Source organism: Cucumis melo, chromosome 11 (assembly GCF_025177605.1).
Source record: "Cucumis melo cultivar AY chromosome 11, USDA_Cmelo_AY_1.0, whole genome shotgun sequence".
NCBI lineage: Eukaryota > Viridiplantae > Streptophyta > Magnoliopsida > Cucurbitales > Cucurbitaceae > Cucumis > Cucumis melo.
The window spans coordinates 12,826,546-12,839,423 of NC_066867.1; the positions used below are offsets into that span (position 1 = coordinate 12,826,546).

At 31.8% G+C, this 12,878-nt stretch overlaps 1 protein-coding gene across 1 annotated transcript; it reads left to right on the top strand.

The window, feature by feature from the left end:
* The first annotated feature begins 10,222 nt into the window (after positions 1-10,222).
* Positions 10,223-12,411, top strand: LOC127143916 (uncharacterized). The gene is made up of 4 exons (XM_051079217.1): positions 10,223-10,740; positions 10,795-10,870; positions 11,673-12,297; positions 12,407-12,411. The coding sequence occupies exons 1-4, from the start codon at positions 10,223-10,225 to the stop codon at positions 12,409-12,411; spliced, it is 1,224 nt and encodes a 407-aa protein (XP_050935174.1).
* Positions 12,412-12,878: the final 467 nt, after the last annotated feature.

Genomic DNA, 12,878 nt, shown 5'->3' on the forward strand with positions numbered 1-12,878 from the left:
TAACGATTTTAGGGTGAGATATATATAAAATCTAAACTCAAATTGTTAATCAACTAGGTTAATTTTTGTAAATATAACAAACTACTAAAATGTTTACGGTTCGTGTAACAAAGCCCATAAAGTTGGCCATTTTTTAAATATTCCAGGTTTGCCCTTCCGTTGCAATTTTTTTCTATCGTCTTTCTTCCTTTCCTCTTTTTTTTCGCTGTGATTTCTTTCCATCGTCGTTGTTTTTTTTCTTTTCTTTTTTAACGTTGTTTAGATTTGGTTATTTGGGTAACCAAATTTGATTTCTTTCTATCGTCTTCCTTCTTTTTCTCTTCCTTTTTTTCACTGCGATTTCTTTTCATATTCTTTCTTCTTTTCCTCTTTTTTTTTTTTACATCGTTTAGATTAGGGTAACCAAATCTAAAATATTGTGAATAAAGAATCTTGAAAAAAAATCGTAAAGATTGAAGTAGCCAAATCTAAACGATTGTGTAAAAAAAAAAACAATCGTATACCAAAAGAATTAAAAAAAAATCATTTAGCAAAATCTAAACGATCATGTACTAAAGAATCTTGAAAAAATAAACGATCGTGTAAACAAATATAAATAATCGTGTACCAAAAGAATCTTGAAAATTTTCGTTTAGCAAAATCTAAACGATCTTGTACCAAATTTTGAAAAATAAATTATTTAGATTTGGGTTAGTCAAATCTAAACAATCGTGTAGCCAAATCTAAATGATCCTGTAATCAAATCTAAATGATCCTATAACTAAATTAAACGATAGAATTGAAAGAATAAATCGTTTAGATTTGGCTATCCAAATCTAAACGACCAAATCTAAACGATCGTATACCAAACAATAGCCAAATCTAAACGATTGTGTACCAAATATATTACACAGGTGGTTGATGGGTCATTTTTGGTATTTTTCATTCTAGGCCTATGGGCTTTTTCTATTTACGGAATTGTTCTAGGTGTACATATTTTGCTGTTTTGTTATATTTTTGAAAAAATCCTTATCAACTATGTATTATGTATTATTTATGTCTATTTTTTGATAAATAGTTTGAAGAATAAAAAATGCGAAATAGTTGAATTTATCTTTGGCATTATTTTTGGGATATGAGGTAAAATTTAAATTCAAATTGACGATTTTAGGGGATGATATAAAATCTAAATTCAAATTGTTATTAAAAATATGTATTATGTATTATTTAATAAAGTTTGATAAATAGTATGAAATATAAAGAATCTGAAGGTATTGAATTTGTATTTGCTATTATTTTAGGGGTATTATTTAAAATTTGAATTCAAATCTTTATTAAACATATGTACTATGAATTATAAAAATATAAAAAATTGTTAATTAAATGATTTAAATCCTAATAATTCGTAAATCTAGTTGAAACTATAGTCATATTCTTAGGGGATGTCGGTGCAATCTTCTGCAGCAAGAAAATATCATGTTTAGTTAAAATTTACCAAAAATAAATGTTCACTACTACAAATATGGATTTTAACGACGCAAGTTTTGCGTCATAAAGACTTTCAACGACACAATTTTTGTGTCATTGAAGCCACTGTCAAGAAAGACTATTTAACGACACTTTGAAAAACGTGTCATTAAATATGCTTACACTAGAAGAATTTTGGCCTTTAATGTCGGTTTAAAACCGACATTAAAGGCCTTTAATGTCACTTGGCAACCGACATCTTTGTGAGCGTTATTAAAGGCCTTTAATGTCGGTTGGGCTTTAATGTCGGTTTAAAAACGACATTAAAGGCCTTTAATGTCAGTTTTCAACCGACATCTTTGATGGTGTTATTGAAGCCCTTTAATGTTGGTTTAAAAACGACATTAAAGCCCTCTTTAATGTCGGTTTGTCAGTTTTCAACCGACATCTTTGATAGTGTTATTGAAGCCCTTTAATGTCGGTTGAACTCTGATATGTCGGTTTAAAACCAACATTAAAGCCTAGTTTTTTTATTCATTTTTACAAATTTATTTTTATTTAATATGTTTTTCACACGCCAACAAATCAATGAAATTCATATTATGTTAGAAACTATAACATTTGTCTTTTACATTTGAATACACAAAATAAAATATTAATATTATGTTTATATATACATTCTACAATAGTACATGAAAAAAGATTCTAATACAAGAAATAAATAATTAAAAATCCTAAATGCCTTCTCAGTCTTCAATTTTCAACGGTCGCTTGACCATTTCTACATAATCGCTTAGCTTTCAACCCGATATCACTTCAATTATCTACAAACAATATCCAAATAAATCATTTATATGAATAACAAAGCTGTTTGAAGTACTGAAATTGCAGAAAAGGATGAAAAGTTCTTAATATTGCCCACCAAATGAATAATCAACATTTTTTTACATAACATTATTATGAAAACCAATATCAATCTATAAAGAAATAAGCAACATCAACACAATAAGCTGAAAAGTAAAGCTCAGTTATAGTAACTTCATTATCTGTTGATACTTGGAGATTAATCAAAATGAAAACAAAAACCTTATGATTCAAGAGAAAGAAAAGCTACTTTACGTGAAAGGATTAAAAAAATTAAAATAGAAGAAAAAGACTAAGAAAAAGAAAGTCACCAGTCCCTGCCTTTCAAAGTATTTTTCCCCCTCATATGCCAAACCAATTGTCTGACCTAATGTGGCAGGCATTTGCTTCCATATGTGGAAACACAGTATGATTACGATATGAAAAGTAAAACCATCATACCCTATCAGCATTGCTACTCCATTAGGAGGTTACGATAAGTAAACACATTTGCCCTCACATTTTACATTTCACCAATTAGCAAAGGCAGGAATTTTTTGCGAGCTTTAGAACCTTAGGATCATTCTATATCTCTGTTGTTTAACACCAAAAACTGATTTTGTCATTTTAACGTTTCATGAGAAAAATGAAGAAAAGATATGGTAACAACAACTGTTTTCCATCTAATCATATTGAGACCTTGCTTCTCCTATTCTGTCTTCAAAAAACAACTACTCTTTTACTCAACCTCAATGTCATCACCAATCTACACATGATAATATTCCCTTTTCCACATTTCTTTCCTAGTCCATGCATGGGTAATATACTTCCTTCCAGAATGAGATTTCTTTCTTTACCCCATTTGGAATAATTTTGCATGCCTCCACCATTTCACTTTTACTCATGACCTTCTCCATTCACAACACAGTCTCACAACTTTAATTGTTGATAAAGGAAATTATTCACAAGTTTATATTACCCTTTCCTAACCAGCCTGCAAGTATGAGTTAAATGAATAAAGAGGAGAGCATCTTTCCACCTTTATCAACCATACTTCACTTCTAACAATCCAACCAAAAGGTTGTCATGCTGCCACATTTTACTAGGAATAGTGTCATGATATTCAATATATTTATCATGGCTTCAGAATGTTTGTTATCGAGTTTCTTTATATTTAACTTATTGATTATCTTTATCTTGCTATATGGCTCTTAAGACCTCAAAAGGTACTAACAAATAATGTTTCAAAGTCATAAAGTACACTAAGCAAATAATCTTTTGGAAACATCTGATAGAGAATTTGACATATCGAGTGTGAAGATAAATATTTCTCAACCCCTTGTTATTCATATTATATAAATCAAAAACAGGAAAGTTTGTTTAACCTTATGCTTGCTGAAGTAAAGAGAACAAGTGCGTTTGGATAATATAAAGCCAAAATAAAATAAAACAAAAATCAAAAGAATAATAGTATTTCGACAGTCATATAATTGAAAAACACATAACATATCATCTCGTTTGCTTTGTTCAGAAACGAACAAGCATTAAAATTGCCCATGAAATAGCACAGAGGAATCCAAATACAGTGATCTCAAAGAAATAGGAGGAACCCATTACAGAGAATAGCTTAGCACTTCAATAAATCATATACTACAATCACTTATCTATTTAGTTCTTTTTTATTAAAAATCAAACAAACAACACCATAAAGTTCCAGAATCTAATTAGAAGTAGAACATTTCTCCTTTACCACTGAATCCGCTACCAAAGTCAACGACTCCAGACAAGTAAATTTCAAAATAAACAGAGAAAAACGCGAGTTTTAGAACAACAGGGTTTCTTGATTTTCTTTGCAATTTGTGTGATTGAATTGGAGGCTAAAACAAGAATGACCATACTAACTTTGAAATTGAAAAGTCGATAGTGAGCAAATTTCATGGAAATGAGCAAATGGGAGAGCCGTGTCCGGCAATGAAATGGTTTGATGGGGAAATTATGAAATATCAAAGCCTTTGAACAAATGAAATAATCCAACGTTAGAGCAAAAATATCTTTGATGCTATTTTATAGTTTTGCACCCAAATTAAAGCCTCTGCTTTCTCCTATGTCCTCATGAGTAGACATTTTCTCCCCCAGTTAATTCCAATTTTCAAAATTAATTGAAAAATTATGAATTCCAACTACCCAATTTAAATCAATTGCCCTAAAATCTCAAAGAACCCAAAAAAAATTGAATAAAAATGGACAAGAAAAATAAGGATATCATCAATGAAAAGAATAGAAATATCGACATACCCAAATCTGCCTTTCGTTTCAACTCGCCAAAATCAAACTCAATTTACAGTACTTATCCAAAAATCACCCGAAACAACTTTTACCCTTGCTGGACAGCTCGTAGAAAACCTCCAAATTCCAAATCTAACAACATAGAGAGGCAGAGATGGAAAATGGCTCACCATAACGTGGGACGGAGGTGCAAGCTGTGGCTGGGCGACGCTGAGATATGGAGAATGCTGGTAGAGGAGAGACTTTTTTCTTGATGCAAAGTGAAAGAATGAAGATATTTTAAATGATACAAGAAATACGACGACGAACGAGCACGAGCTACGTATGAGAGATGGCTGTGATGGTGGGGACGGCGACTGATCAGAGAAGAGATGGGAGAAAGTGATGAGATTGAGAAAGGAAGAAAAGGAAGAAATGTTGAGAGAACACTTCTTTCGTGCGTGGGGTTTGGTAGAGAAGAAAGGAGAAAAGAGTAAAGTAAGATAGAGAAAAATTCAACTTTTTACAAAATTAAAAAAATAAAAAATAAAATAAAAAAGACCTTTAATGTCGGTTCTAAAAAACATGATGTTTAATGTCGGTTTTAAACCGACATTAAAGCTCTATCTTTAATGTCGGTTTAAAACCGACATTAAACATCCGCCTTTTGAAAACCGACATTAAAGCTTATTTTTCATTTTTTCCACTGACATTAAAGACCAGATTTCTTCTAGTGTTAGATGACACCATTATTGTGTCATTAATACATTTACCTTGACGCAATAAATATGTCACCGTTATCTATAACTCGACACCAATATATTGTCATAAATACCCTTATATTGACTTAAATCATGTGTCACTGTTATCTATACCTTGACACAAATATATTGTCATAAATTACCCTTACATTGACACTTTAAATGTGTCACCGTAATCTGTCACTCGACACAAATATATTGTCATTAATACTAGTACATTGACAATTTAAATGTGTCACCGTTATCTATCACTCGACACCAATATATTGTCATTAATACTCTTATAACGACGTTTTAAGTGTGTCACCTTTCAATATAACTCGACACTAATATATTGTCGTTGTAAATATTTCGTTACACAAAATTGTTGTCAAGAAATGTGCTTTAACGACACTGTTTCTGTTTAATAAAGGCTTATATGTCTACACATGTTTGGTGCCGTTATTCTTCATTTTCGCAACACATATTTTTGTGTCATATATTTCTTCTTCCAAAAAATTAAATACTAAATTTCAACATTACCCACATATCTTTGGAAAGATATTTATATTGATAATAAAAAATATAACTTACATTATTGGTAAATATTTTATAATAATCCAAAAGATAAATTTATTGTAATATTATATGTATGTATAACTTAATCTAATCAAACTGACGCATAAATGAGAACTTGATTGATACCATGGTCCATGAATTCTTCAACTACCTGCAAATTTGAAGAAAATGAACCTTAGCCAACATTCATTACGGAAAATGCATAAGCATAAGCATAAGCATAAACATTAAGTACATGCCAAACAAAAATCACCTTCTTAATAAGCAGACCAATAAACGTTTTCAAAATAAGCGTCCAAAATTCATACAACCAAGATTTTTAATAAAAGACCCATAAGGAATGCAAAAGATTAAAAAAAAAAACACCGACTACATAAGCATAGACATAAGCATAGTATATAAATATTGCAAATGTAAGTTTCGGTTCAATCTTTACAGACCAAGCAATGTTCTAGTTTGCATCAAATTTGCATCGAATTAAACCACATGCTCCACCGCTTGTGCGGGCCCCCGTCAATTCCTCTGAGTTTCATTCTTGCGAACGTACTCCCCAGGCGGGATACTTAACGCTTTAGCTACAGCACTGCACGGGTCGATACGCACAGCGCCTAGTATCCATCGTTTACGGCTAGGACTACTGGGGTATCTAATCCCATTCGCTCCCCTAACTTTCGTCTCTTAGTGTCAGTGTCGGCCCAGTAGAGTGCTTTCGCCGTTGGTGTTCTTTCCGATCTCTACGCATTTCACCGCTCCACTGGAAATTCCCTCTGCCCCTACCTCCACCAAAGTAAATACAACATGATTCCTATAACATATGTCTAAGCGGATTGAAAAAAATAGCTTTTCAATGACTACCATAACTGCAGAATAGTTAACACAACAAAGTATCAAGTTCCTAAGTACGTGTCAACATGATTCCTAAAACATATGTGTAAGCGGATCGCACAAAATAGATTTTCAATGGCTCCACTGCAAGATAGTCAAAGCAACATTCCTAAATACATGTTAACATGATTCCTAAAATAAAATAGTTAAGTTACGTTACAAAACATAAAGCACATTTACCTCTTTCTTTTACTAAATCTCCACCCCCATATCTTGATTACCCTCTACAGAGGCTTCTTCTTTCTTGCAAGTTCGGAAGTCCTAATAATGAATAGCAAACTACGTAAGTTATACAATTTATTGTTTCATATGCAATATATTAACTTATTATATGATTCCTAACGGAGGTCATGATAAATTAAGTTAATATCATTTTCAAAGTTATTCCAAGAACAAAAGTTGCAATCAATGTTATGAGAAAACAACAAACAATGTAACAAATAAAAAACACTTTAAAATTTTACATACTCCAAAAATCCAAATGATATATAAAATCTAGTTACAAAATAAGTAAGTTTCAAAACGTTCTTACCATGAAGATTGGGAAGTGTTGCTATCAAAGATCTCTTGTAGCAACCATAAATTCAATTGACCTAAACCTAACAAATTCAAAAGCTCAAATGACCTATATCTAACAAATTCGAATCACATTGAAATTAATTGACTTAAACAACAATAAATTCAATTGACCTAAATTTGAATTAACAATAAAAGCACAGTAAACCTAATTGGCCTAAGCCTAACGGCCTAACCCTAACAAAATTAAAGTCACCTTAAAATTAATTAACGAAATTACAAAAAAAACAAATTTAAAAAACATCATCCTTATAATTGATCACACTCTCAAAAAGGAAGGGAAAGGCAGGAAATTTAAAAAAAAGTAACATTACCAATTTGACAGAATAGTTTTACTTAGCTTTTTTTCAACCCTCAAAAGGAAGGGAAAGAGAGGAAATTAAAAAAAAAAGTTACCTTTAACAGAATAGTTTTCTTAGCTTTTTTTCGACCCTTCCAATTGATGTCAAACGTACCCTAAAAAAATCCTTCTTTGTTTTTACAGTGGAGAAGTGGAGAAGGTGGAGTGAGATAGAAAATTGGGTCAGTTGAGGGAAAATAGGGAGGAGAGTGGAGAAGGTGAGAGTGGATAGAAAATAGGGAAGAGAGTGGAGAAGGTGGGAGTGAGAGAGAAAATTGGGTGAGTTTAGGGAAAATAAGGAAGAAATTGATATTCATTTTTTTTGTTTTTGTTTTTAAAAAGAAAAAATTCAAATTCAAATTCAAATCCATAAAGTAAATAAATAAAATAAAATAATAAATAAAGGACAAAATGTTGTATCTACAACTTCTTAGAAATTACCCATCCATTGGATCAAAAAATATTTCTTGTAGACAAAGATAATCAATTGAATTTTGCACTTTAATTTTCTAAACAAAATGTATCTTGCATACTAATTAAACAATTAAGAGCAAATTAAAAGATTGTTTCATAGAGATCACATGGAATTGAATTCGTTTTTGAACAAAAATTAAAGAATCAGCATGCTAAATTACAAGAAAAATGAAAGAAACTCTCAAATAAATTGAATACCCATGATCCTCTTACCTCTTAGAAGATTACCCCTCTATTGGAATAAAAGATTGATGGAATATTTTTTAGAGGAAAAATGAGAGAATGAGATGTGAGAGTTCTGAATAAATGATGTTTAAAGAGAATTTGGGTGAAAATTGGAGTTGGATTTATAAATGGATCAAATATAACTGAAAATTGATTAAAACTTACAGAAAAATGAGTTATATATATAAAAGAACTGAAAATAACCGGTTCATGGGTTTGGAACTCATAACTTCAAGGTCTGGCACGCGCTCAATTTGACGGAAAGGAGAGGATTTTCGGAAAGAAGTTATATATTTACGAGATTGCCATTGAAAATATGAGAAAAAATGATTTGCACACTGAGATTCGAACACAGGACATCAAAGGCGCCCGCGTGAGGAGAAGATGACACGCTGCATGCGCAGATTGGCCAAAGAGTGGAGAAGGTGCGCGTGAAGTCTTTCGAAAATGAGGAATAAAGGAATACACTTGGCTGGGATTCGAACTCACGACCTTGAGGTGTTTACGCGCGTGGAAGTATTGAATTTTTTTTTGTTATTACCAATTGGTCTCTGATCTTCGATTTACTCGTTTTTGTTTGTTCGAACTTTGTTTTAAGTATTTTTCATTGCATTGGGTTCATAATAGAGTCTAGATTCTAATTCTCTATAAAATTATAAAAATAATGAATATATGCATGATATAGGTAGAGAGAACCTAGGCTTTCGCGTTTTTGGTAGAGAGAGAAAATATGTTATTGTCATATAATTTTAATTGCATGAGAGAGCGAACTAACAAATTTTAAAATTTGAGGTTTTTTTTATTTCAAAATTTTTTAAATGACACAAAACATTTGTTGATAATTAACGACGCTTTAAATGTGTCAAGAAAAATTAAATTGTGTCAATAGAATTGTGTCAATAAATAATTTTTAACGACACAATTGTACCTTACCCCGACTTTTTTATTTTCAACGACACAATACCTTGATTAGTAGTGTCATTAAAACCCATTTTTCTAGTAGCCGGGGGAGAAGAGAAATCGGAGCGGCCAAGATTCTTCGATGGCAGTCTCTTAGATTGGTGAGTTCGACGACAGTCCCTTAGACAATGTTTGCTTGTTCGACGGTGTGAGATTAGTGGGTTTGACAACAGTATCTTATATTTGAAGATGAGTTACATTGTTTCCCCTTGTTTGGTGGGGAGAGAGAGAGAAAAGGTTGAGCAATTTGTAAAACTCTTTTTGAATGTCGCGCAAATAAGAAATTGAAAATTTTTGAATTTTTGGTTTTTTTTTATTTCAAAATTTATTTAATGACACAAAGAATTTGTCGTTAATTAATGACACTTTAAATGTGTCAAGAAAAAAATAAATTGTGACAATAGAATTGTGTCAAGGAATAATGTGTCACTTCTATTTTCAATGACACATTTTACTCCTACCCTACCCCTTTTTACTTTTAATGACACAATGTTTTAATTTATAGTGTTGTTAAAACCCAAATTTGTAGTGTCGTTAAAACCTAAATTTGGCCCGTGATATTGATAACATACAATCTCCCACCATGGTTATGTATGAGACGTAAATTTATGATGTAAACAATGTTAATTTCTGGGCCAAATCAACTGGGGTACAATATAGATGTGTATTTAGCTCATTTAATAGATGATTTGAAAGTACTATGGAATAATGGTATACCTTGTTATGATGGATATCGAAATGAGGTTTTCACATTAAAAGCAGTATTATTGTGGACTTAAATGACTTTCCTGCATATAGTAATCTGGCGGGTTGCACTGTCAAAGGATATTGTGCATGTCCCATATGCGACAAAAACACGTCTGCTATACATTAAAAATTTGGAAAGAAGATGGCATATCTTGGACATAGAAAATTTTTACCACTTAATCATCCATTTAGAAAACAGAAAAAGGTTTTCAATAACAAAAAAGAGCTTGGAATAGCTTCCCAACCATTGTCAGGAGAAAGTATTTTTGAAATGTTTATCAATAATGATTTCTCTAACGATGAAAATTCAGCGAGTACCAGAAAGAGATCAATAGGCTTTTCACGTAGTTGTTGGAAGAAGAAATCCATATTTTTTGAACTTGAATATTGGAAGAAGTTTCACGTTCGACATTGCTTGGATGTTATGCACATTGAGAAGAATGTATGTATGAACTTGTTGGGTACATTGCTCAACATTCCTGGTAAGACAAAAGATGGATTACAGTCCCGTCGTGACTTAGAACAATTAGGCATTCGTCCTGAGTCGGTGTCAAAGGTTGTGGGAAATAGAACATACATACCTTCAGCTTGTTATACGTTATCCAAAAGTGAGAAACGCACAGTTTGTCAATCATTGTCTAAAATGATAGTTTCAGAAGGGTATTCCTCAAACATAAAAAATCTAGTGTCAATTGATACTTTAAAACTTACTAGGTTAAAGTCTCATGATTGTCATGTGCTCATGCAACAATTGCTTTCGGTTGCAGTTCGTGGTGCACTACCTAAACACGTGAGAAATGCAATCACATGATTCTGCTTGTTTTTTAATGCTATATGTAGTAAGGTTGTAGATGTCGCATAACTAAGTGTCTTGGAACAAGAGATTGCAGTAATATTGTGTCTGTTTGAGAAATATTTTCCTCCATCATTTTCACCATAATGATTCATTTAACCATACATCTAGTCAGAGAAGTTCGGTTGTGTGGCCCTGTGTATCTTCGATGGATGTATCCATTTGAACGTTACATGAAAGTCCTTAAAGGATATGTTCGAAATCGAAATAGACCTGAGGGTTCTATTGCTGAAGGGTATATTATTGAGGAAGCTATAGAATTTTGTACGGAATTTTGTCAAGATAACATGTCAGTTGGACTTGGGAAGGCTAAAGAATGAGATCAAAATGATGATATTGGACAACCCTCATCTGTAGCTTCTCACATAAGGCCTGAAAAAGAACAACTAATGCAAGCTCATTTGTATATGTTAGAGAATACAAATGGCGTTCAACCTTACATAGAGTATGTCGACTTTAAATATTTACTTTATTTATTTATTTATTATGTTATACCTATTAGGATATATCTAACCATTGTGAGTTGATACAATAACTTTGTAGGAAACATATGGATCATTTGAAAAAAATCTACTCATCAAAGGCAAAACATCTAAAATAGCTACAAGATAAACACAATCAATGTTTTATTTATTGGATACGTAGCCAAGTATGTATTTGACGATGTTTAATTATTTTGTTTTAGTTACTTTGTTAAAAAAGTCTTGCTAATTTATACTTACATAACTATGATTTTTAGGTTGCTACAGAACTTGAGTTATCAAACAACACCATATCTGATACATTGAGATGGATATCACATGGTCCTTCGCCTAGTGTGATAACTTACTCTAGTTATGTTATGAATGGTATTTGTTACAATACAGAGCATCGTGATGGTGTTCGTAATGTGCAGAATAGTGGTGTATGTTTAGTAGTGAATATGATGCAGATATCTAGTGCAAAGGATAAACATTCTATAGTGAAAAACATGTCGTTTTACGATGTGATCGAAGAGATTTGGGAGTTAAACTATATTAACTTTAAAATTATAATGTTTAAATGTAACTGGGTTGACAATGTTAGCAGTGTCAGAATAGATGAGTTGGGGTTTACATTAGTTAATCTTAAATGTATTGGTCGTAAGAAAAATTCTTTCATCCTAGCATCACATGCAAAACAAGTATTTTTTCTCGAAGATCCAAGTGACTCTCAATGGCATGTTGTGTTAAATCCTCCCAATCGAGAGTACGAGGATCATATTAATGATGATGAGTTAGGGGATATAAGTTTAAATTGTATTAGTTCTAACAATGTTCCTATGAATGTGTTTGAGGAAATAAACGACGAAGATGATCCAAACTACATGCAAACTGATTGTGATGGTATTTGGATACAAAATGAAAATGAATAATAGATGGTAAAGTTTGTTATTATTTTGCTTATTCTTTATGAATGTTATTGACTCTATAATAATGTTTATTTTCATGACAGGTTAGGTACTAATGGACTGTTGTAGTGATGACCACCTTTCAGTAGGAGCCGACGAGGATGTAGCCCAGGTTGATTGTTTTTTAGAGACATCTAGTCAATGGAGTATGTGTGGTCCTACCACGATGATTCATTTGACACAAATTAGCTCTTATGTAAATCGATTGGTTGTTGACTACAATGAACGTGGTGAATGAATTGGTGAAAATGCAACTCAAATGGTGAGTTACATCGGGACATGCATTCGAAACAACATTCCGATTACATATGCTTCATGGTTAGAATTAAAAGATAAAATTTATGTTTGCATTCAGGTAAGCATCTTTTATTCTTAAATTAATATATTGAGATATGACGTTATTTTTACATATGTTATTTTGTCATTTTCAGAAATCATTTGTAACAAACCCAATGTCCAAGAAAGATATTTTGAAAAAAAGCTGGAAGTGCATTCAGAAATTTCAAAAGTATTTTG

What these genes read in the sequence shown, in the direction of transcription:
- LOC127143916 (XM_051079217.1), top strand. Translation starts at nt 10,223, where the DNA reads ATGGCATATCTTGGACATAGAAAATTTTTACCACTTAATCATCCATTT. An exon ending in AAAATGATAGTTTCAGAAGG is followed by an intron (nt 10,741 to 10,794) that starts GTATTCCTCAAA and finishes AAAACTTACTAG; the next exon opens with GTTAAAGTCTCATGATTGTC. An exon ending in GTGGTGCACTACCTAAACAC is followed by an intron (nt 10,871 to 11,672) that starts GTGAGAAATGCA and finishes TATGATTTTTAG; the next exon opens with GTTGCTACAGAACTTGAGTT.